The sequence below is a fragment of the Sabethes cyaneus genome, chromosome 1 (genome assembly GCF_943734655.1).
Source record: "Sabethes cyaneus chromosome 1, idSabCyanKW18_F2, whole genome shotgun sequence".
NCBI lineage: Eukaryota > Metazoa > Arthropoda > Insecta > Diptera > Culicidae > Sabethes > Sabethes cyaneus.
Genome location: NC_071353.1, coordinates 120,041,861 through 120,069,101, shown reverse-complemented (window position 1 = coordinate 120,069,101; position 27,241 = coordinate 120,041,861). Strand labels below are relative to the sequence as shown.

At 37.2% G+C, this 27,241-nt stretch overlaps 1 protein-coding gene across 1 annotated transcript in view; it reads left to right on the top strand.

Moving 5' to 3' along the window:
- Nucleotides 1-27,241, top strand: part of LOC128746172 (nuclear factor 1) — a 69,488-nt gene that overhangs the window by 15,899 nt on the left and 26,348 nt on the right. Inside the window, exons 2-3 of the mRNA XM_053843215.1 lie at nucleotides 12,497-12,548; nucleotides 13,108-13,269. Coding sequence (XP_053699190.1) covers nucleotides 12,507-12,548; nucleotides 13,108-13,269 — 204 coding nt within the window. The 5' untranslated portion in view covers nucleotides 12,497-12,506. The remainder of the gene's footprint in view (nucleotides 1-12,496; nucleotides 12,549-13,107; nucleotides 13,270-27,241) is intronic.

Below are 27,241 nucleotides of genomic sequence, written 5' to 3'. Positions count from 1 at the left end.
TGAGTTAGGGTGGCCCTAAAAATAATTGAGATTATTTTTTTTTTAATTTGTATCTCCAAAACAAAAAAGATACGTTTCTAAAATTTTGATATGTTATGTAAAAAAACTCAGACTTTCAGAAAAAAATATAAAAACTGGGATGTTTTAAGGTACATATTACAACATAAAAACACTAAAATTCAATGATTTTAAAATTAAGCTTAAATGTGGGTTTCGATGCAATATTTTTCACAGAAAGCTCATGTAGGCTACAATTTTTTTAAGCTCATCATCATATCTTTCATTTGCTATCAAAATCATAGACTAATCTCAAGTTTTTAGTCTTGACCTTGAAATGCGGTCATACATATACCGTTCTGATTCAAACTTAGAACAGTCTCAAACTTCGAACACTTCCGAATAAAATGCTCGTTAGTATCGCTAATATGATTAAATATTATGCTTATTGTACACCACCGTGTTCGTTAGAATGTCCTCTATCCGGTGAGGCATGACAGTGAACTGTCGGACTCCTTGTAAGAAATCAGCAGGCGCTGGAAAAAAGAAAGAACTCAGATTTTCACTTCGTTCGCATACTCTTAGCGTTTCGTGCAAAAGCAGCTGTTTTTTTGTTTGCATTATTTTACCAATTTTAGAATGTTTACCTTCCAACTATGTGATTATTAGATAAGTGCAAGGTATTTATATACTAAAGCATAGTTAAAATACAATATTTCATGCATTATTTTAAAGATATTAGATAAATAAAAAGTGTTCGAAGTTTGAATCACGTTTTGAGGTGTGATTCAAACTTCGAACACCCACGAATAATATCCGGTTTCTCCGGGTTTTCCTTCAAGAAAATTAATTATCTGCATTGATAAAGCTGTAGAAAGTAAATTTCCTTTAGATGTGGTTCATGGAGTTCGAGAATATTAGCAATTGACGTCAGAAATATGGATTGCAACTAATTATTGTGTGAAAAATTTAAATCACACTGCTAGGTGGATTTAAAAGGACAGTGTTTAGAAAAAGGATGTAATTTCACTTATTTAAGTTGAATGACACTAAAAGCATCAATACTTTTCACAGTAATACAAGTATTCGATGTCTGAGACTGAAATATTCGAGCTTTGAATGTCGACCATGAAAGTGTTCGAAGTTTGAATCAAAACCGAACAGCAGTTTTTTAGTGTTTTTCATTATAAAATAACATTTTATCCTCATTTTTAAAATTTTCCCATAAAAATAAATAAATTGTCATGCTATTGAACCATTCATGGGGGTAGAATAAAGATGTTTTCGAACATTTTACTTTGAAGAAAGTTTCAGCAAGGCTTAAGTGTTCGAAGTTTGAATCAAAACGGTATATTAATATTTTTTTTTTTGAAACGATGGTTCTACAATTGATGAAGGGACGGTAGGGGAAAGAAATGAAAATTTTTTTTTTGTGATGAAGGAGGGGAAGAGCGGAAAGGAAGGGGGGGGGGGGGTATTGGTAGCTATGCTTGACAAGTAGTCATTTTGACTCCTACCTTTTGTCCAATGCTGGAAGGTGCATGAGTCGAACCAAGCTGTAATCTGAGATTACAACCGGATTCGAACCCACAACACCCGCCAGGGCATGTAGTTCGCTGGTACTTGTACCTTTGAACCATAGAGGCGCTGGACAAAAGGAGACCGCAAAATCCACTTCTCAAGAATAGCGACGCGTTGGTTGGGTTATCGACACATATTGTGCCGCTTCCTACATCAATTGCAGATTACCACCGAGCGAGAAGTTTAATCTAACTACTGTTTACTTTCAGGATTTTTATCAAAATCATTAAAATCGATCGAGTGAATCAAAAGTTATGAATTTTTAAAAAAAGGTCTCATGGCAAGGGTGATGATTTTTGGAACAAACCTAGGTCAGAAGGGGGATCCCTAGGCGCCAAACAAAAAATTTAGGTTATAAATTTTCGAAAAACGAATAAACATGCAAAATTTGAGAAAATCGGAGCACTTTTTGTCATGAAATTGATAAGTAGGTACACCTGTACCCGGTTGATCAGATTGCGTTGAATTTTTGGTTGATCAATTGGGGGTTAATGGGCTGAAAATACCCTCCCGTGCCTTCCTGTCCTTTTTTTGTGGGAATAAATGCGTCAGATATTTTTCCGTACCAAAAAGTGACGTTTTAATTTACTTGCATGTAAAACTGCGCCATTTTTACGGGAAATAATATTTATTCGGCACCAACTTTTCAAAAGGGCCACTCTGCAAAATGTAAATAATGGTTTCTTTCCCTATGTTGGTCCAGCAAAAAATAACTCTCACTCGGTTTGTTTACATTTTGCAGATCGGTCCTTTTGAAAAGTTGGTGCCGAATTGTGAGGTGCGTATAAACCTTTGCACGGTGCCTAACCTCAACTCTGGTTTGACGTTTTTGTGTGTTTTGTTTTGATTCCCTTTGTAAGGCGACATCCATTTAGTACGTCACGCAAATTTTGACCAACATCGACCCCCCCTCCCCCACTCGTCACATTTCGTCACACATTCGGTGACCCCCCTGAGAAAGTACGTCACGTCACGGCAACCCCCCCCCCTTCACAACAAAAAAAATTAGATATTCATTTCAACCTTTTTATTTACAGCTATCAAATGAATTCCAGCAAATAAAAAAAAGGGAAATTTTCGAGCTTATAAGTCATCGATTCGCGGATTTTGAAGATGATCAGAAGTCGCTGATGTGACGTCGATTAATGTTTCGCGCATATCCACGTCCTTTACATCCATCCACTCAAATTCGTCTGATCTAGTTGAAAGAATTAGAACTTCCTGCTGACGTCTTGCAGCAACACGCCTAGAACTTTTCTGACGGATTTTGTCATGTTGTGTATTAATTTAATCGTGCAATCTTTCAACACTATCTTAGATGCGAAATTTAGTCCGCAAGGTGCATAAACTCTATTCTTCAGAGAGCTTTTGAGTGAGGGGCAGCATAAATTATACCGAAAAACCTTAAAAGCAAGCGTGGAACTTCGGTATGAGTTTATGTTAATCGTTTGAGCTCAGCACGAATATCAAGGGAAAACATTGCCATGGGTCTCTGGTAGCACCCCGTAGCCCCTCAGGAGTTTGTGCGACTGCTATTTGCGGTTGCAAAAATCTTTTAGGCAGGACGGTACTCAAGCAGCTCTTCAGCGGTGTACTGCATATTCTGTAAAGCCGTAATGGAGAGTTCATACTACATAGAAGAATAAATGAGTCCTGTTCACACATATGTTGAAAAAAAGTTTTCATTCAAAAAATTTAACTATTTGTTTTAAAATCCATCAGAACGTTAATTTTATAGAAGCCTTCAATAAACAAATTTTCCATTTGTTTTTTTTTTGTCATGTGACGTCACATAACTTCATACCCCCCCTCCCCCCTATGTCACAAATCGTCACGAGTAGGTCTACCCCCCCTCCCCCCTATAAGCGTGACGTACTTTATGGATGCCGCCTAACCTAATTTTATTGCTAGTGGGTTTATTACTTGTAATTCGTACCACTTGTTTGCGGAAATCGGAAATGCCCGACTTTTCCGAAGCAGAAAAATGATATTAGTTCTGCACAGCATATATTTTTGTCATTTCTGCAGTTTTTTGCTACTGGGTCTTGCGAATAAGTAATCAAAACAAACCTCACAACACTGTCAAACCTGGGACGAAAAAAACGCACTGACATCTGCGTGCAATGCTTTATTAGTTGAGACATCGCAAACTCTAAAATCTTTTCTCTAGCATTTCTTGGCCTACACTCTAAAAAATCAACAGGTCGCATCCACGTGAAAAATCATGTAAACTTCTGTACAGCAACTTACATGAACTTCATGTACTGGTTAATGGGAAAGTTGATCAGATTTACCGGGATCGCACATAAACTCGTTAGTATGAGTGCGAGTTACCAACAATTCACGTGACTGTTACATGAAAAGTGTGATTGATATGCACTCAAAATAATTTTCACGTTGAAATTACGTGAAAAGTTATGTGATTGTGAACTTTTCCCGTACTATTTACGTGAATTTAACGTAGTTTGCATTAGTATGCGTGCATTTACGTGGAAATCAGATAGATGTTATTGTATTTTCCAATAATGTTCAACTGAAAGTCACGTAACTCCCTGTAGAGAAATTTACGTGATTTTTCACGTGGAAAGAACGTGTGGATTATTTTGCGTGATGGGTCGTTCCACGGAAAATGTACAGTTAATTTTTTTTTCTTTTCGGAATATTTTTTTACGTTCTTTGTTCAAAAAAAAAAATCGACGCGTATTTTTTTATTTCGATGTTACTGTTGAAATTCGCAAGATATGATTTTTTAAAGTATTGTAATCCGAAAAAATCACTATTTTTTAAATGCTGATTGTAAACATAGCTTGTAATATCAAGATAAAGTAATATTTTTGGTTGATCAACTGAGGGTTAATGAAGCTTTTCGCTATCAAAGATATAAAACATACAGCTTGGTCTGGTAGTCTGGTAAAAATCTAAATCAGTGTTATCAGTCTCCGTAGTTGTGCAGCATATGCGCATCAAATTTTATCGTACATATTGCATAATTTTTTGCAATTTTTGCAAACTAGTTAGGCCATTACAAATATTTTATAAAGTTTCTGTCTTTCCGGTGTTTGGCCACTGAAGGGGGGGGGGCGAAAAAAAAAACAAAGTGAATTTTTTTATCGAGCAAAAAAAACATGGATTTTAAGAATTTTTATTTAAGGTTTAAACGTGAAAACCGAATCTATTCTTGCTTATAATATATACGTTATTATTTTCTATGCATAAAAGTACGAAAAAATACAAAAACGAAGGAAAATTTTTTTGGACGATTTTCGGAAATTCCATTGTTTGAATTTCCATTTCTGTTTCGTGCTAGAAGCGTTAATTCAACTCGGAGACTCATTTTTCGAGTTTTGCAGACTGTAGAGCTCACAGACAATTGATTTTATAAAAAGAAATCTATCTCATATCCTACAAATTATTTTTTTGCCCCCCGATTTTCAAACCAATTTCCAAGGGGGGGAGACAAAAACTTTAAATATGATTTGCAATGGCCTTATTTTAACTAAATAAATATATTCAATTAGTCAATCTCAATTTCTACAATCAAAATATTCTGCACATAACTAATAGTAAATTTTTATAGGAATCTATCATGTGCCGCATATAAACACAATCCTCCCAGAAATGCACATAAAAATTATACGCATGTGAATTAGAAAACCAGGCGAGTTGGCATCCCTGATTTTTGAAATTAAATTTGAAATTATGTAGAAATGTGCAGGTTTTTACGGAAAATAATCGGTAGCGAGTGTTGAAAATGACTAGTTCTATGAAAATAAAGTGTGTTTATTAACATTACTCACACAATTCGAATTTTGAAAAACGTTTGGCTCCGCTTTTGACGTTTAATTGGCTCCCGATTTTTGTATCCGCCGAACGATATATGGGTCATTCCATCTCAAACGTACACAAGGTTTGGATCCGACCATTAGCGATTTCAACCAAAAAAAAGATTTCAATTGCAAAAAATGTATGATGTTGACAAATTAGATAAAAACTGATAACATCATTCGATTGCACGGCCAAAAGTCCATAGAAAAAGTATATTGGCATGTCTTTACATCAAACTGATTCAGAGATATTTGAACCCGAAAAATGACTTTTTTTTAAATCTGTAAAAAAGGAAATAGCGCCACTGCTAGGGGGATTGATCAATCGGCATAATATCTTGGGAAATTGGTTGTGGGATCGGAATGAACAATTATGCCAACTTTGGTTGAAATCGCTGATGGTTGAATCCAAACCTTGTGTACGTTTGAGATGGAATGACCCATATCAACAGTTGTATATCCAATGGGGTATGGGGTCCAAAATACGTTGGTTACCCTAAAACACACAGCTTGCTCTGGTAAAAACCTAAATAAATGTTAACATACAAAGTAAATCATTCATTTTCAGCAGTCTCCGTGGTTGTGCAGCATATGCGCACCAAATTTCATCGTGTATATTGGTATGATAGGAGGATAAAATCAACGCGCTAACTAGTGGTTTTGACTAAATAAATATATTCAATTAGTAAACCTCAATTTCTAGCAAAATCATTTTAGTTGCTTCCTGTGACACGAAAACCGATTGATAAAAACTTTCTTTTTGCAACACACGTTGCTTTGATGAAATTTTGCTTGAAAAAGCTAAATAAAGCTAAAAAGATACTAGAATGTGGTAATATGGCCTCGCATATACAAATGATTTCGGTTTTAAACTCTAATATTCTTCAAAATGACAGCTATAAATCTGGTTGTTCAGGGTATTGCCGTTTTAATAACTATAAAATTAACAGATTTATTGCGGTTTGAAAAGCACCCGTAATAAGATCAATTTTGATTGGTGCCCCATGTTGTATTACTACGCCCCACTCATGGTAAGTTTATAAGAGTGGTGGCACAGCCAACTTGTTCTATCGTGGTAATATAAGCATCCAAATAAATTTGTTTTATTAACAGTTTTATTGTGGTTTGATAGCTAGCTATAAGCAGTTTTTGGCTTGTATTATCTTGGTATTGCTCAAAAATAAGGTAATGATTAGTACCGCAATAAAACCTTTATAAAATTCAAATAAAACCAAGCGGCTTTTGAATTGTTACTTCAATAGATGATAATCAGCATGGTAGCTCCATTTTAAGCATTTGAAGCTGCAGATATTTAAGCAAAATTGTCAACAAATCGCATCTAATTGCACAGATTCTTTTGTGCAATGAGTAATCCTCGCTGAAACGGGTCACTACTGACACGAGGTTTTCAAATATGGGAACTTTTGCACTTAATAGGTTGAAAATAGTTAAAAAAATAAGATTTATACACTCAAAAAAATCAGCACGTCAAGTTTATGTGAAAACATAGGTAATTCTCATCCATCACACTTTTCATGTAACTTTCACGTGAATTGTTGGCAACTCGCACTCATACTAACCAGTTTACGTGCGATCCCGGTAAATTTTATCAATTTTCCCATTAACTAGTACATGAACTGCCTATAACCGCATATCAGTCCCATCTGCAATACCATCGAGTTGAGAAAACAGCGTTTGAAGGTATTTTTCTTGTTTTGGTTATTTTACCTGTTGAGCGCAGTTTATTCCTATTTTTTCAACATAATATAATGAAATAGACCCTTAATATAACTTCTTTATCAAAACATTGCATTTTTTGTGAAAATTGCAATGAAAAATAATGTGGAGACTGATATGCGATTACTTAGGCCATCGAGTAGCTAAATAATCGCATATCAGTCTCAGCTCTTCTCAGTCGCAACCGTTCTGTGATAGAAGTAGCTATGCTACGAATGGCATTTTTTCTCAGCTTTTCAATGGTGGTCTTAAAATGAAAATCGGTTGAGGTGCTCATGGTGAAAATGGCGATTTTTGTCATAAAATCCAATAAAGTGACCAAATACAAGATGACCACCAAAATATTTAATTTTTACTTCAGGAATTTCAACCTATTCTTTTTCTTTACAGAACTATTCCATTTATTACTTGTATCATTGCAAATTTAGGAAATATTTCATGATATATATATTTCAATATTTTGCTAAAAATTTAACTTTTTTTTAAACCATCGAGCCCCTTCGCGAACGAGGGGTCCACTGTTTCGAGGTTTTAAGAACTCTCATATTTTAACCATTTCCAACCAATCAAGTTCCAATCACGTATAAGAGTTCCAATATTTGAAGACCTCACCTGTCATTAGTGGCCCCGTTTCAACGAAAATTACTCAATTAACTTTCATGTGGAATTTCTTTGAAACAACCCTGTATTTATTAATTAACTGATGATTTTTAATAATTAAAAAGCGAAAAAACAACAACAAATATTGTTTATATGGATTGAAGTAAAATATATGGCCATACCAAGGAAAAACATTTGGTGGGACTGATGTGCGATTATTTTTAAGATGGGACAATTTGTCTTCATATTTTTTTCAGACTTTTTGGAATAAAAGCAGCTTTTTTGTATTCTTAATGGAGAGTAAAGCAAGAAAAAGAGAGAATCTGATATTTAACTCAAAAACGATGAAAGTGCATATGGGACTGATATGCGATTATAGGCAGAGAAGTTCACGTAAGTTGCTGTACAGAAGTTTACATGATTTTTCACGTGGATGCGACATGTCGATTTTTTTGAGTGCACTTCTAATACTTCGAAATAGTGGATCCCTCGTTCACCAAGGGGCCTAACAGTTTAAAAAAAAGTTGAATTTTGAGCAAACCTTGAGATCTATATGATGTGATATTTCATAAATTTGCCATGAAACAACTAACAAATGACCCGGTTCTGTAAAGAAGAAGAATAGGGCTTTCAAATGAAGTACCTAGTTAATGCCATTGCACACCTAATTTTATGAATGTTCCTTATAGCATTTTTTCTCAGCTTTCCAATGGTGGTCTTAAAATGAAAATCGGTTGGGGGCTCATGGTGAAACCGGTGATTTTTTGATAAAATCCAATATGGCGACCAAATCCAAGATGGCCGCCCAAAATTTTTTTACTTCATTTGAAAGCCCTGTTCTTCTGCTTTACAGAACCGGCTCATTTGTTAATTGTTTCATGGTAAATTTATGATATATCACATCATATAGATCTCAAGGTTTACTCAAAATCCAACTTTTTTTTTAAACTGTTAGGCTCCTTGGCGAACGAGGGGTCCACTATTTCGAGATAATAAAAGTCTTATTTTCTAACCATTTACAACCAATTAAGCGCAAAAGTTCCAATATTTAAAGACCTCGTGTCAGTAGTGGCCCCGTTTCAGCGAGAATTACTCCAATATAATTCACCCTGAATACAATGGGCACTCCAGCGTCTCTACTTGTCCAGGGACTATGACGTCCGTTGTTCGCTCCGATCGACTTAGTCTTTGCGACAAGGCTTGCTGGCTTCCGGAGAAACTATCAAGCTTGCTCTGTATATAAGATCGTCGTTGCATCGAAGAGTAAGAGAATATCATCGAACAAGTGGAGATCATTTCATTGCTCCATTGTCGAAGGGTTCCCGGGTAATCCTCGGTTTGCTTAACTATCATTGGTTTTAACTAAGACCTGCTTCATAACGTTAAGCAACAGTAGCGTTTAAAGTATGCAGCCTTGTATTAGTCCAGCAGCGGTGAGCCCGTTTATGTATGTTTTAGTTGGAAGGTGTCCCACAAGAAAGGCAATATCCCATGGGTTCTCCTTTGATTTGTTTATAGGGATTAACCTGAGATGTAAAATCATTTTCTAGTGTCTAATCTTCTACTTTCTTACTAACATCTTTGTTCTAATGCATCTTAACTCAATTCATCGTCTCGAATTGCTTGGAATTCCTTCACAAGCTTTTATGTTAATTTTATAGCTGATGATGCCCCAAAACCGATACAATTTCTTCTTTTTCATTAAACCAGGTCTGTAGTAGACTGCAAAATTAGTTTTTTTTAAATATTGCATGGGACATTGATGCTGTCTGAATAAATTGAATAAAAATTGTTTAAATAAACAATGACAACGAATGAAATATATCTGGCAACACATGCCATCTTACCGTAAACTGGTTATACGTCCCGGATTTTCCTGTACAATGTCTCCCAATAATTTATTTTTCTATTAAGCCAGTTAAATGTGAAATTGCTCATTGCTTCATGTCTAAATGTATAGCGTACATTTGATGTATATTTTGAAAAAGGATGGATTAAAATTAATAATTCCATCAAAAATATTTTATGATTTTTACCAATTTATTTTATGAAAAAGAAACTGGTTCAACTCGTCTTTCGCGTTATTAGGCGAGAATAAAATATTTGAAAGCAGTTAAAAAACATGGTAATGTAATTTCTATGTCCCCCTGAGGGCGCTCGAAAATTATTTCTTAAATTATCTAAACTGTCTTCGCACCGAGCGGAAACCGAAACGAATTAGCTGGCACCGCTGCAACCACTGGCACGACGACTGCTGATGATGCGTTTGTCGGCGCACTTGGCCGATAATGATACACACGCGTGCAATGCCGCACACACTGCACCGGCTTGGCTCATTTGACCGCGGTCTGGCTGGCTGGTCTAGTTGGCACTGGCTGAGATTGGGATACCCCTGATCGGCCGGTTGGTGATACTGACGTTACTGTCACCGGCTGGCCAAGTACGGTGCAGCATAGGTACGGCGCACCAAGTTGCGGCGGCTGCTGCTGCTGCATTTCGTTTGGCTCGAAAATAGACACTTTCGCTCTCTGGCGCGGACCTGGCAGTGTCTCACCTGTCCAAGCAGCGAGAGCGGCATCCAAAACCAACGCCAAAAGCGACGACGTCCATCTGAGCGCCGTCGGTCGGTGCAGCGGAGAGTACACGGCAGTAGTAGCGGAGCGTAGTACTATTTTAGAACTTTGCCAAGACCGTTATCATCCGAATGAATGAATGAAAAGTCTTCGGTTGGTGGAAAGCCCGGGCGGGAAACCCGGGAGGAAAAATGCTGAACCAACCGGTTCAGGGCGAGGGAAAGCGGACATTGGGACGTTGGCCAGGAAATAAGGCATGTGATGAATGAAAGTGATTTGGCTCGATTCTTAGGAAAATGTTCTGGATTCTTTAGCTTCAGATGGCGCATTACAGCGGGGGGTCGTTTGGCTTGTTAGGGAGGGAATGGGGACATAAGTTCAAATTAGCTGGCGAGGAGCGGTTTTTTCTTGACAACGATGACGGTACTGCTGTGCTGTAATGTGAATCATTCGAGGGGGGAAATGGGTTGGCCGGGTTAATCGATATACTGCGCTTAATAGCTTCGTTAGTCGAAACTAATTCCAAGTCAAGACCTGCCTGAACATAACTTTAGATGTTAATAAAACTTATTCAAGGGAACGAGCTGAGCATAAAGCGCAAATTGTAAATTTTCTAAATGAAACGTGAAATTTTATCAAAATTAAATAAATAATATTAGATTGCAAGACCCAATAAATAATAAACAACAAAGAACAAAGAACAAAGAACAAAGAACAAAGAACAAAGAACAAAGAACAAAGAACAAAGAACAAAGAACAAAGAACAAAGAACAAAGAACAAAGAACAAAGAACAAAGAACAAAGAACAAAGAACAAAGAACAAAGAACAAAGAACAAAGAACAAAGAACAAAGAACAAAGAACAAAGAACAAAGAACAAAGAACAAAGAACAAAGAACAAAGAACAAAGAACAAAGAACAAAGAACAAAGAACAAAGAACAAAGAACAAAGAACAAAGAACAAAGAACAAAGAACAAAGAACAAAGAACAAAGAACAAAGAACAAAGAACAAAGAACAAAGAACAAAGAACAAAGAACAAAGAACAAAGAACAAAGAACAAAGAACAAAGAACAAAGAACAAAGAACAAAGAACAAAGAACAAAGAACAAAGAACAAAGAACAAAGAACAAAGAACAAAGAACAAAGAACAAAGAACAAAGAACAAAGAACAAAGAACAAAGAACAAAGAACAAAGAACAAAGAACAAAGAACAAAGAACAAAGAACAAAGAACAAAGAACAAAGAACAAAGAACAAAGAACAAAGAACAAAGAACAAAGAACAAAGAACAAAGAACAAAGAACAAAGAACAAAGAACAAAGAACAAAGAACAAAGAACAAAGAACAAAGAACAAAGAACAAAGAACAAAGAACAAAGAACAAAGAACAAAGAACAAAGAACAAAGAACAAAGAACAAAGAACAAAGAACAAAGAACAAAGAACAAAGAACAAAGAACAAAGAACAAAGAACAAAGAACAAAGAACAAAGAACAAAGAACAAAGAACAAAGAACAAAGAACAAAGAACAAAGAACAAAGAACAAAGAACAAAGAACAAAGAACAAAGAACAAAGAACAAAGAACAAAGAACAAAGAACAAAGAACAAAGAACAAAGAACAAATTCCGTAGAATTCCTTTTTGTAGTAAAGACAGTTTGACTGTTTTCTTTAGTAAATTTCATAAGCACTTGTCTGTTATTTGTAAAATTATAAAAAAATTTGTAATCAATTCTCACTTGCCAACTGCACGACACTAATTGAGCAGTTGGTTTTTGCTCACTTCACTACCGCAGATCGACGTCCGATTGGAATCCGTTCGTCTGTCTTCGACCTCGCAACGAGTGAGAGATGGAGAAGCGAGTCTCGAGAAGGTGGCAGTGGCAAAAGGCCTCCACCACACCGTTATCCAAACACTCCGCAATTCGCAACAGGCTGACTGGCGCTGATCGTGCCCGGGCCGACCAGTGGTAGACCGACGGACGCAAGGCGCACAGAAAACCCCTTTAACTGCTTCGGACGAAAAAATTAAATAAAGACAATAACCAAACAAATCTCTTCGCACGTTATTATGTAGCTGACAAACTCACTTACCGGTGTTTATTTTGTGCTCTTCCTTTTGCATGGCCTCGACCGACAACTGACTGACGACGAACCATACCACACCACACCGCATCGCACACACAGGAAGTTTATCATGGATTCCAAATCTTCGATCAAAGGTCCCTTTCTGTCACAGGTAAGTGTGACGACCGATAGCACAGAAGCGTAGTACCACACCCGGAATCTGCACCCGAGCGCACCCGATGGACGGGTCTGATTGGTTTTGTTGCTATACATATTAATATGCCCTATTCCAGGAAATTCGATTCAAAATTTATCCGTTTCGGTCGATGGCAGAGCCACAGAGCAATTCGAGGTGCACAGTCTGGAATTCGATCCTGAACTGGCAAGCCGCAAAATTCCACCCCCGGTAATTGGACTCCAAATTGAAACCGTTCAGCAGGAATGCAAATTCAATGAAATCTTTCACTATCTAGCTGGAGGAATTTTCTTTGAGACTGCAATCCGATGCGCGTCTGTTTCGCTACAGTCAATCAGTAGCGAAATCGATCACAATCCATTTCCGTTCAGTCTTCCAATCTAATCTAATCTAATTGCCAATACTAAATGTATCCACGAACACACCACCTTTCTCTCTCTCTCTTACTCTTTGCTTTGCTTTCCGGTTTGATGGCTCCTCGGCGGGACATCCTCGGTAATGGTTGCTGGTGCGATGCGATGCGAATCTCCCACAGCAACAAGAAGACTTCCACCCGTTCATCGAAGCTTTGTTGCCTTACGTTAAGTCGTTCAGTTACACTTGGTTCAACCTGCAGGCAGCGAAACGGCGCTATCTCAAGAAGCACGAGAAGAAGATGACCCACAACGAGGAAAACAAATGCAAGCGGGACTTTCAGGTAACTATACCTATGTATGTAAGGTGCAGGATGGGCAAAGTGGCACTTTGACTTAGTCTGCTAGGTGCCACTCAGAATAGGATGCCATTACGAGATTTAGATTTGAATAGGCCAGTGTCACGGAATAAAATTTGAACACTAATAGCTCTTCCAAATCAGAACGGATTTTGATGGTTCGCGTACCATTCGATTCATAAAAGATTCAGCAATTGTGCGATTTTCATAACAATATTGTTTTCCAATCGCAAGGCAAATTTCTGTACATTTTCCGTCCTGCTGCTCAGGCACGGAAGATCATTACATATACCAAGAATAGCCCCGCTTTCATGACACGTACCTAAAGAATATTGAAATGACATAAAAAGAAACCAGAGTCATTATCCGACTTCCAAGCTGTTCAGTTCACTTCCAGTTCCTCTTCGTTCTAAGTGTGCGCCCCACACAGGGTTGTCAATAGCTTTTGCTTAATTCAGATGTAAAATTTTGTCTGAAATTAGAAGTCGGCGAAACTGACAAAACGGTCTGGTAAAAATCTGGCACATTACCAAGTATCTGGAAGATTTTGAGCTAGTAACAACCTTGACACCACCAGTGGTAATCCGACTTAGATATCGTTGTTTATAGGTTCATTCCCAGCTAGCACCAACTCGTATATTAATGTACGATAATTATCGTAAATATCTCCTAACAAATTCGAAATCGTAACTAAAGCTGGATAAAATAGGACCAAGTTAATTTTCTATCGTATATAATGATAATAACTGACTTACATACGATTTTCACCACAAAATCGTATAGTAGTACGGAGCGACTCGCACTTATTCGTAATCACGTATATCGCCTCCAAAATAGTACGGATATGCCAATTTTGCTTATCAAATACGATTTATTAGGATGTATATCTGTACGTAATGCAGATTTTTATCGTTTTTATACATATGAAAATGCTAGCTGGGTTGTACAAGTGTTCTGATCGTGTTCTTTCATGCTACAAGCAGGTTACAACTGCACTCACGAACTGACGAATGTGAATCAATTTTCGTACCTTGACAGTTGCAGTCCTAGCCAAGGATTAAGAGAACAGCTCCACTTACCATAGAACCTAACATATTTTCGGTCTATATATCAAATTTTGCAGTTCATCCAACCGATAATTATTCGCCTCATATAGTTACTGCCTGCCCAAAAAAGAGAGAACATGTTCGGACGGCACGAAATACCATTCAATGGCATCTAAATGCTCTTTAATAACTGGCAGTACGGACAAACTTATGCTTAATGTAGCATTATTGGAATTTTGGTGAAACCAGATCAGGCAATGGCTCATATTATTACCAATAACGTAGGGTAATGTCAGAGCCAACAGAGTACAGGGTATTTCAGGGTAGGACCTTCGCGATTTTTAAATTTTAGTATCCCGTGTCATCTATATACAGACATTGTTAATCTTATCTCTGTAACTACTAATTTTTCATAATATTGTGCATTTTGGTTATGTTTTTGTGTGAAGTCTATTTTACAGCCACAAAGAATCGTCCAAGTTTTACTTGTTAACCATTACGTCCCCGACATCAAAAATGATGGTACTTGCTGTTGCACTTTTGGCTCTATCTCCACTTATTTTCATTCGATTTTTGTGCAATTAGTCTTAAAAGAACCCCATCAGATTGACCTTTAATAAAATTTGAAGAACCGACAACGGATGTTCCGGAATGTCCAGATCGGCTCAAAATACATCCAAAAGTCCACCCAAGAACTCGTGTTGAAAAATCCTTTAATTTGATACCCCATTTGTCATATTACTGAAGAGAATTCAAAATGGCCAATTTTCAGTTCCGGTAGAACCGATAACGGATGTTCCGTAGTGTGAGACAGGAATTTGTGCTCTACAGGATAATGTAAGATTCATTCTTATTGACCACAAATGAAATGGATAACTTTTGTGCGCGCTGTTAAGCCGCTTTCTAGTTTTATTTCACATGCTACTTATGACGTCAAAAAAAATCCCACTGCGATCTGGAATATCTCCGGGAAAATGGAACCATAATTTATCAAATTATTTTTTCATTAAAGGCCAATCTAATGTGGTTCTTTTAAAACTAATTACATAAAAACCGAATGGAAACAGGTAGAGATAGAGCCAAAAGTGTAACTGCAAGTACCGTCATTTTTTATGTCGGGGACGTAAAGGTTAACCAACTGCAGACGACTGACTGTGATCAGCAGTCAGGTCATTGTTCAAATCCTTAGCAATTTAGAAATTCGTTTTCAATCTATACCATGAAGAACACAATTCACTGCTACCTGGTTAGGCGTACCTGATGAAAACGGTTTCCCATATCATTGACTTTCTTTTCTGAGAGAAAATACAAGTTTCCGAATCTTTCGGCATTGAGGAAGATTCGACGCGTAGGGTAAGCTTAAGAGAAACTTTGACTTCACGTGACTCCTGTTTTGGTCTTTCCAGTAATGCGGAAACTTTACCTTTCCTTCTAACCTGTCAAGTACTTGAACTAGTAAAATTACGTCATAATCAGGTAGCACCATACCGAATAAAGCCAGATTTTCGACAATGATTGTACAAGACCACAGGGATGGTTCCACCTCAGAATAAAAAAAGAGAAGAGAAAAATTCACACTTTACTCAGTCGCGATTTATGTTGCTCCGATTTGTTTGAACTTTTCTCTTTTTTACTGATCGCGATTGCTCAGCAACCTGCTCATTGTTCTTCTCATTGCGGAATAAACTGAGCAACAAAGTATTAATACACTTTTTGGCTGCCCATGATAGGGCACAAAAAAACTGTTTAGTCTTCTCGCAGCGGCAACAGTGCAAAAAATGTTGCGTATGACGATGGTGGATGATAGATGTGGCAACAAAGTAATTCCCGTATCGTTGCTTGCTGCAGTACGAGCGATTTCGAAAGTTTCTCATTTTTCGCACAATGAGAATCTATAGATTGTTTATATTTCTCTTTATTTTTGGTCTGTTTCTCATTGCGTGGATGTATTTCTCATTTGTGACAGCAGCAGCTCATTGACAGCAGCTCATTGAGTTGAATGAAAAAAGTTGCACTTTTTGCACAATGAGTGAGGAAATGGCAAGCCTGCAAGACCACTTTATTTACCAGTGCGTATCAAGCCATTTTAATCATCTATTATTTTACCTATTCATATCAAATATCGTACCGGATCGTTTGACTTATCAATGGTCGTACCGAACCATTTCGTTCATCTATGGGCGTACCGAATTATGGTCGTACCGAACCAATAGGTCATTCCATCTCAGGTGACCAGGAAAACCATCAGTGATTTCAACCAAAGTTGGCATAATTGTGCCATCTGATCCCATAAGCAATTTCTCAACGTTTTATGCCGATTGATCAATCCCCCTAACAGTGATGCTAATTCCTTTTTTGCAGATTTTCTCGAAAGTCATTTTTCGGGTTCAAATATCTCTAAATTATTTTGATGTCAAGACATGCCAATGTACTATTTCGATGGGTTTTTGGCCGAGCAATCGGATTCTGTTACCAGTTTTGATCTAATTTAACCGCTTAGTTGGCTTAGAAGGCCAGTCATCGTAAGTTCGAATCTCGGCTAGGCGGTGCTGCTAGATAGAGTTAGTAGAATTGTTGCACTAGCCCCGTAACTGTCCTGTACTCTATTAGCCGGCTGTGAAGTCTGTCGATGAAGAAGGGTCAAGTCTTAGAAAAGGACATCTAAGCCCAAAGCTTTTCTCTATCTAATTTGTCAATATGATGGATTTTTTTTGTAATTTAAAATGAAAAATGTTTAGCAGATTACATACAAGTGAACTTATATATAATTTTCCGGCGAATCGCGTGGTTCCCACTGTTTTTCTGTTTTTCATCGGGGGTATTCCGTTTTGCTAATTTTTCGCTATTTTTAACAATCTTTAAACTTATTGGGCTGTCACCAAGCAAGACTTTGAGATAACAAAACTTGTAAATAACCCTCTTTGATTCTGCGAACTTCTTTACTTAAAATGATTGGGTTTTTACATTTTGTTTGTTTTTTTTTAAGTCTTGCTTGGTATAGTCCAATAAGTGGAAATATTGTTAAAAATAGGGGGAAACTAACAAACATACAGGATAGATGGTCGTACCGAACCATACACTCGTATATCAATGCACGAAAATTATCATAAATATCTTTTAACAAATTCGGAATCGTAAATAAAACCTAATAAAGCACGCACATTCCATCGTTTATAATGATAGTGGCTGATAAACATACGATTTTCAGCACAAAGTTGTATAGCTCTATGTAGCTGGTTGCGCTTAATCGGAGCTTATCGTATAGAAATACCTAAATACCATCGTTGAAAATTATTCCTCAGTACGTTGGGTACCGGAGGTATTTCCAGCTTTCTACTAAATTCGGCAAATATTACCATTTTTTCGCTGCGCTTTCCTAAATGAAAACTTTGCCACTGAAACGCATGTAGTACTCATAGACTTTAATGTGTTATAACTATTTCTATAAAAATGTAAGTAATTTGCTAAATTTTATTCAATAAACAACAAAACCACTGTTTTTCCACTAGCATGTAGCACGGCTGAAAAAATAGAAGCAATCGCTTACGTGTATACGCTCTTGATGATGGTTTGGAAAACACACAAGTTTGATCACGTTTACTTATTCTAGAAACTTAACAGCTGTGAATACGGTATCACAGAACAATTCTACTTCTTTTTATCACGAAAGAACACAAAAATTCCCCTCTGATATGGAAATATAAATCAATTTTCTTTCCCTAGCAATTTGAAGCATTTTGTTTTTAATTTACACTATTTACACTACTACAAATAGTCAATGCAAATTCGCCTGAAATTCTTCTATCGTGTTGACATAGCTAGTTTTTGAGTGACAACCAGTTGCTTCTGGTGCTAGTGCATATGAACAATTTAATGTACACTAGCGCCAGGAGCAAGCTGTTGTTACGGCAAAACTAATTATCTTCAATGAGCCGGTATGTAGACAATACCGACAGGTTATCCGTTATCCGTTATCACGTTATCCATCTGTCTCTCTTTTGATCTGTTTTTGTTTTTTGCATAACAGTAATCCACCGAATAGGCCCTTAAATGGTGCTATTTGCTCATTGTAATTCCTCATAGAACAAATATAAATAGATACAGCTGGTTTTTGGTAGACGATAAGTCTTAGATAAGCCACAACAATATGTCAAAAACCAGCTTTATTGTTAATTGCGCAATTAAGAAATTAAGGTGGGCGCACGCGCAGTAGTTATTCGGTGGATTGCTTTATAACTATTATGGTTTGTACCACGCAGGTATTTTCGTGCTGCCGAATATTTAAACAACACGGACACCACTATAGAAAATGGGCCCAATTTAGCCGCAGCGAATTCATCATTTCTCGCGGCTATAACTCAAATTCAGTAGCGTTTCATTAAGACCTAAATGTACTCCGATATTCAGTAAATGTTATTCTATCAACTAGTATAAAAATCTTGTCTCGAATGAATATAATTTCAACGAAGTTCCTGAATATTGTTTAGGCTACCGCTTAAAGGGCTGAAAATACCCTCCCGTACCCTATGTCGCCTCCAGAATGGTTCCTATAAGGTGAGTTCTGCGCATCGAATACGATTTTGTTGCATACATATCAGTACATAATTCTCATTTGTAATCTCAGTATACATATGTAAATGCTAGCTGAGTCAACAATAAAAGTACCGAGACATTTAATTTATCTATGGTCGAACAGGACCGTTCAATTCTGTGATATATGGAACCTTCTTATTTACCAATGGTCGTACCGAACTATTTTAATTAAATGCCATACGATACAGAATCATTTTATTTACCAATGCACTATGGTGCAGAAAGCCAAATTAGGTGGAAAAAATTGTTTACTCAGTAGTCGTTGATTTTAGACTATTTACGTGTTAGCAACAAAATCTTGATTTAGGATGCCGCTTTTTTGGCATGAGCTATTTTAGGGTGACCCTTAAATTAACCAAGATCCAGAAATTATCTTCAAAACGAAACAAGATAGAGCGATATTCTCTTCATCAATTTTATAGGTTGAAGTATTTTGAGTTATATTGCAGAAGAGGGAATCTCGAGCCGTTTCCATATTAGGGCGATTTTCCTGAGTCCATACCTTTTTTATTTTGCATTTCTAGCTAAACTCTTCTTCATATGACTTTTGAGACTCAATAAGACGCAACTTTTGGTGGAAAAAGAAATTGGCTATCCACTTTACCTCTACACTTATATTAAATTTTGCGATAAAAATAGGCCGTTTTCAAATGTTAGTATCTTAGAAAGATGCAAGCAGAGTTAAAATCGGTTGATTGCGTTTGAAAGAACATGATTTTCTGTGCATAATATCAAAAAATTGGAGAGGGGATTTTTGTCTATCTCAAATAAATCAACTTTAAATATGAATGGTTTTAACATATTTAGGTATATAGAAGTAAAGAAGTTGCGCCATAACTCCGGAACGCCTTGACTGTTCTTCGTCAAACTTGGCGTACACGTTTCTTGACGTTTCTTGAGCACAGGGGGTTGACAAAAACGGGGTGGTCGCTAAAAAGGGGAGGGGGAGGTACAAATAAGTAAAAGTGGTTGTAATTATCTTGCATTTAGACCGTTATAAGTTGTTTGAGTGGTCCAAATCTAATGTTTGTTGACTTGAACTTTATAATGAGGTTAGACATTAAAAACGGTAGACTTTCCAATAATCGGAGGGAATGGTAGACAAAGTAATAAAATCATATGTGTTTTATAGTATCATAGAGTGGAATAAGACGTGAAGGGGAAATAGCGGAAAATTAGATGAAGCAAAATCATTGAAGCAACACTTACAAGGTTTGTAATTTATTTCGCTTCACCAAGCTAAGGGTTACAGCAGTACCGAATGAAAAATTTAAATAGTTTTCTACCCGCGACGGGGATTTCACTGATTCGCACCTCCCCTTTCATCAGAGGCCACCATTCCTTCGTCTTTCAGCTACTTGTACATCTGTTTTCGATAAGGGTGAAAATCTCAGGCGAGCGAGTGTGAGAAGCACAGCATCCAAAGCTTACTTCACGCAAGCCTACGACAAACAACTGCTGCTACTGTGTGCATACATTCTGTTAACTATGAACTCGCGAGTGTACAGTCTCATAGCAACTTTCTGCACATCCCGCTCGCAAATCCAATCCATATTTAATGTTGATTTATTTGAGATAGACAAAAATCCCCTCTCCAATTTTTTGATATTATGCACAAACAATCACGATCTTTCCAACGCAATCAACCGATTTTAATTCTGCTTGCATCTTTCTAAGATACTAACATTTGAAAACGGCCTATTTTTATCACAAAATGTAATATAAGTGTAGAAGTAAAGTAGACAGCCAGTATCTTTTTCCACCAAAAGTTACGTCTTATTGAGCCTCAAAAGTCATCTGAAGAGGTGTTTTGCGAGAAATGCAAAATAAAAAAAAAAAATCAAGCGTGTAGGGTGAAAAAAAGCGTGTAGGGCGCTATATCTCTGCATATTAGCGTTGATAGGAGGAAATGCTTATCAACTTAGGAACTATATTGGCTTGTTTCATTATGCCTGATTTTTGTTTTCAGGTATAATAAATTCAAATTTGTCACGAGGTTTTCGAATCACTTTAAATCTCGCATGTGCATAATATTTTTAGATATAAATTATCAAATTATGGTTGTATATGAGCACCAATGGCATTATATTAAATTTATTAAAATGTATCTTAATTTTCGTAACTACTGGCTTTACCAGAAAATTTTTGAATAGTCAGGTTAGTCTCACAGATCTTCCACATGATTGTGAGGAGCGTGCTGCTCGAGCCAAAGATGCTGATAGTTTCATATAACTCCCCCCATCTACTAACAACAATTCCTTTCCCGAAATACTTGTGAAGATGCAGAGGATGCCCTGGTCTTTAGTAGCAACAAGTATTGGACTAACATTCCTTCCCATCCCACCAGGACCCGCATTCGGACGTGGCCGGCGTCGGTATTGATCAGCATGCAGGGACCTGATAAGGTTGCACAATGAGGAATAGCGTGCTGTCCCAAGTATGCTCTTTCCAGCCATCATTTTGCAATTTTCATTGGTCAACAACGGAGTAGCAGCACACGGGCGCTATCCTATGCTTATGCTTATGCTTAAATGCAAAATAAAAAAAAATCGCAAAATAGCAGGGTTACCCTAACTTGACTCAGGAAAATCGCCCTAATATGGAAACGGCTCGAGATAGAGGGATTACGTCTTCTGCAATATTACTCAAAATACTTCAAGCTATAAAATTGCTGAAGTAAGTATCGCTCCAGCTTGTTTCGTTTTGAAGATAATTTCTAGATTTTGGTTAATTTAAGCTAGTCTAAAATCAACGACTACTGAGTAAACAATTTTTTCCACCTAATTTGGCTTTCTGGACCACAGTGCAATGGTTATACCGAACCATTTCATGCATCTATGGTCGTACCGGACTATATAGTTCATTGAACAATGATCCTACCGAATCATTTTACTTATCAATGGTTGTACCGAAATATATAGTTCATCTATGGTCTACCGAACCATATACTTCATCAACAGTTATTGTACAGAAATATTTTGGTTATCATGGGTGGGTAAATGGATGGGAGGGAACCATTTAATTTAGCTATGGTCACCTCGGACCGTTCCATTCTGAGTTCGAAAAAATGGTCCTCAACCTCCTTCAACCTGTGGCTGAACTATGGTTTAGTTTTAGAAATAAAAACCTTTTTTCAACTCCTAAACATCTGAATCTGGTGATTTTATCACGCTTCGGGCTTGTTATTGGCTGCTTTCGCAGCTGCAACGAAACTTAATGGAGACTTTTCCGAGCTACTAAATAGCCAATTTACGTAATGCTGTCAATTCTATTTTTAGAACGAGAAATAGTTTTGCTATGCTTTTCCAGTCGCCTAATCAACGTCTCATCAACCTTTATGCCGCCAAAAAAATCTATTTCTAAAGTTAAAAAAAATCAGAGGGGTTGTGTACAAGACACGACCGTATATATAGGTGACGCAGGACTACGTAAGTGTCTTTGTAGTGATAGTATCAGCATCTTTGGCTCGAGCAGCACGTTCCTCCGTTTGTAGTTTTAGTAGCATGTATTCATGCTTGTAATCACTCGATTCTTCATGTATACATGCTATATGCAACATATATACATGCTACATGCGTTGTATGTAACATTTATCAAAGTAGTAACATTGCATACGTCCAAATCTCCATCTCCAAAGATTGTACATTTGAAAACAATTTAGCAAAAGCAAGAACACAAACTATTGCTTTCCTGCTACCTTACTGAAATTAAAAATTGTTTTTATTACCCATGGTTCCCCACGTTGAAGGGATTTTACCAATTCAATCCTATTTTATCAACAGCACATCTTTTCACTACACTTCTAATGGAATGGCAAGCATGCGTATTCATACAGAGTCGTATTATAACCGAACACTTCAACAGCTGTAGTACATTTTTTCAACACAGATATCAAATTCGCCGAGGTTTAATCGTCTCGCAGTAAAGAATTTGCGATCTGTTGGGACAATGAACTTGTGTCATTTTTTCTGGCACACTTCCCTAGCACAGACATGAAATTGGACTAGGTTTAATCGCGTTCGTAAGAAATTTGTTGGTACGAGGGGGCTTTGTCACTCTTTCTGGCATACTTCCCAAGCAAGGACATCAAAATGGTCTAGGTTTAACCGCGGTGTTAAGAAATCTTGTTGAAATGAGGAAACTTTGTCACTTATTTTGGCTTACTTCCCAAGCACAGGTATCAAATTGGTATAGGTTAGATCATCGTAAAGAATCTTCCAACCAATCACGAAGCGAGAATTCTGGTAAAACATAGGTTCATTATTTTCAATTTTTCAATAGTTCAACATCAAGAATCCATACTTTTCTTCTTTCGGGTCAATTCTTAGAAGATTTTCCGATCGATTGGTGTAAGAATATTGAAAATCGATCGGAAAACCGCTGAGCTATTAGCGCTCAAAACCTTTCATTTTTCGTGACGCTCGCATTTTTCGATTTTTTGGAATGACACCCTATCTCAAAACTTGCCGTAAGACGTAGTCCTACGTCAAAAAAAAAAAAAAAAAAAAATGGAACGCGTCATTTGTATTTTGTCTTGAACATTGTCGAACGAGATATTTTTAATTTCGAATAACTTCAATTCGTATGAGTAAGCTAATTAAAAATGCATGTCTTCTTTCGGGAATTGCACCCGCTAACTTCTGGTCCATGAGCACTCACCGTGTGAACCGCTCCATCTGTATCTGCAGAACAGATAGTAGGAATATCTTTACACCTGAAGCAGTCGATAATGTAGATAACTGACGTAGGGTGTGTTGCCGTTTCGTCGTAATTGCCTATTCCCGTCCTATCCAATACAAATTATTAAAAATATCAGCATTTTTATGACACACAATGCAAAACTAGTTATTCCCTAATATTTTAGTTTGTTGTCTATCATACGCGATCAATCAAAGTGAGCTGGGATCTATGTAAATGCTTTTTATCATTAAAGAAGTCCTACCAGCCAAATTTCCTACGTTTTTTCGTGAGACGAAGAAGAAAATGTCGACTAATCGTTTTAATTTGCGTCATTCATAAATGAAAATGATTCACGCAAGGCATTGTTGTTATTCTATAGCCAGGAAAACTTGCCTGACCTGCAGAAATTTTGCAGAATAACATTTGTCATGCCGTCCTACACAAATACATGCACGTTAGCTTCGTAATCATAGTTGTAATTTTTCGTTCGGACGATGAAAAATTTTTGATGGACGGATTTTGAACCGGTACGACGAATTTAAGATATAAAGTCAGTTGCGTAATTTCAATAATATGCTTTATTAATCGCTTTTCAGTGATTTCAAAGTTCACGGATCGAAAGGTAAGTGTGTTTTAGTCAAATCAGCAGCAGAACTTTTGGAGTATTCATTAAATCCATCCAACAAATGATGAAAATTAGAATGGCTTTACTTACTACGACGGGAATTAGAAATAAACCATATATTGTTGCTACCAGCTGAATTGCGAAATTCAATGCTCTGACAGTATGGGTGCTGTGAGCCTAATGAAAACTTCTACTGGTTTATAAAGTCATTTTAACACCTTTAAGCAGCCGTAAAATGGTTTGATGTTAATGGCTGTTTAGAAGTGGATTATTTAGCAGAAAAATCCACTATTAAGCTTGTTTATTAGCTTTTGGGAGAGAGCTTGTTTGACATAAAGTAGCTTAAACATCGCTTGTTCAAACACCATTTAAGCGCTTACTTTATGCAGCTTTGAACGCCTTAAACCAGCTCTGGGTAGTCTCTAAGTTTTTCAGTGCACTTTCGAATGCAGCCATTAACAAGCCCGCAGCTTGATAAAATTACCAGACTTAGATATTTAGGAGCTGAATAAAGGTTTTTATTTCTGAAACTAAACCATAGTTCAGCCACAGGTTGGATAAAATCAGCTGTAAAAGCGATTGATCAATCAGCCAGAAATTGTTACTTGGGTAGGTTAACAACTCTAAAGTATGGACTTCCACTATTAGGATTCTTTACACTAAACATTATAAAGAAGACGGAATGTGGGACGAGAAATTTAAGTTGGACTTGAAATCAAACTTAAAATTGAACTTTAGATTAGACATTAGAGTAGCAGTTGGATTTAAACTCGGACTTGACGTTTTGTTTAAAATTGGATCAAAATTGAACTAAAATGCAAGTTGCAATTGGACTTTGAGTCGAATATGAATTGAAATTAAATTAGACTAGATGTTGAGCTTAAATTAGGCATGAAATAGTAGACTTGAAATTAGAATTGAATTTGAGTAGAAAATTGGACTGACCATCGGATATAAAATTGGACTTGAAAGTAGACTTTAAATTGGAGCTGAAATTGCACTTCAAATTAGTCTTAGTATTGGACTTCAAATCGGAGCTGAAATTGGATTTAAATTAAACTTAAACTTAAAATTAAACTTGTAATGTACTTAAAATCGGACATTACATTGGACTTAAAAAAAGCAAAGCCTAGGTGCTACATTCCGTTATCGAAACTTGACCTTCTGTTTGTATACGACGGACTTCGCAGCCAGCTGATATAGTACAGGACAATTGCAGGGCCAGTTGCTACGATCCTGTTGAGTCTAACAGCCTCTCCCAGCCGAGATTCGAACATACGAGGACTGGTTTATTAGGCCAGCATCATACCTCTATGCCATCTGCGAGGACATGGGACTTAAAATTAGACTTAAATTGTACTTGAAATCGGAGGAGAAATTGGAATTAAATAAGGTTCGGAATTGGACTTAAAACGGATTTTAATGGATGCATTTGAAATATGTTGTGCACAAGATGTACCACTTAAAGAACGTCACAAAATAAGCAAAGCAGAAAGGTTAACTTGGTTTCAATCTGTGTGGTAAATCTTTGTCATGAAATTTGGGACAATCTTTATTTGATGTTTTTGGAAAAGGACAAGGGTATGTTATTCTACGACAATGTTGATCCAATCTATGATATCGGACTAACTCTTTCAGTAAATTCCAATGATAATAATGAGACCCACAAAGTTAAAATAAGTACCTGATACGCATGTTTTTTGCTTGGAAGATTCTGTGTAAACTTTGACCTGCCGTGGAATACACGTGCTAAAGCGGTTAAAAATGATATTTTAATTATATTTGAGTAATGTAAACATATTCAAGCAAAGTTATATCAATTTTCGAACAACAATTCTATCATACTACTAGCAAGTCCTTCACTGCAAAAAAACATCAACGGCATTTTACTCATTTCATTGCAAACTTAAGTAAACTCTATACAAAACCGGGTTTGAAGGAAAACTTCAAGCAAATTAAAAATACAAATCATGCTCTATAAGAGTATAAACGAAATTTGCACCGAACTTTCCGACCCAGCTGCGTGTGTAACTTAACACCAGCTCTGCAGCAGCAGCAGAAGTCCTTCCGCTGTACCGGCCATTAAAAAGCTAATACAATATGAAAACACTCAATTACAAAGCTGTTAGTCATTTTACCCCGGTCTGGAAAGTGAAACCAACAACAAACCCATCAAGGCGTACACCAGTAAGCCGGCCGTTTGAAGTTCCGACCGAAGTTCTGCTGGGCACGAAGAAAAACCTGTTTCTGCTATCGATGGGTCCGGAGTCAGCTGGGACCGGCGCGAGTCCGAACCGGAGCTCTATTTGGGCACTATCGAATCAGTCAGTAGGTGTGGATCATGATGAAGATGATGATGATGATGATAGACACTTTATTTGTTGCAAGTCCTATTACTTAACTTCGTTATTACAGACTAGCTGCTCTAGCCGGTTGGCCGACCGGCTCGGTAATGGACCATCCTCGCGGGAGTAGAAAACAGGCCGGGGAAGTACAACACTTTGCTATGCTTGATATGTTTTACAAACGATATATATATTGATAGCGCCAATTATTCAATTACTTTGCACCCATCACTCGCAACATGTCGATGCCGAAAGGGCCACGCTCGGGAGCAATCCGAAGCACTCAAGTAACCTGATACCATCTCAATCAACCGACAAATGGTTTGGTCGGTTCTTGAGAGGGATCGCTGAGAGGCCTTTCGCTTGCTCGAGTTGGGAAAAAACCGATAGGAACAAACGCACATCATCCGTTAAAGTTCACCGAAACGAAAGGGGGGTTGGAAAAAGTACCTATTTTCCAACACCCGCGCATCAGTGCGCCTCATTGCAGCAACATTTAGGGTGTCGGCAGCAGTGGTGACGGCAAACGCGCCTGCGGTAACGAAGTTATCGCCAACTAATGGAGGGCTGACGAAATTCGAAGCCAGCCACCGTGTACTGCGGCTGCTGTTAGAGAGAAAAGTATGAAATTCTGTTCGCAGCCGAGCTAATTTCGTTACCGGCTTCAA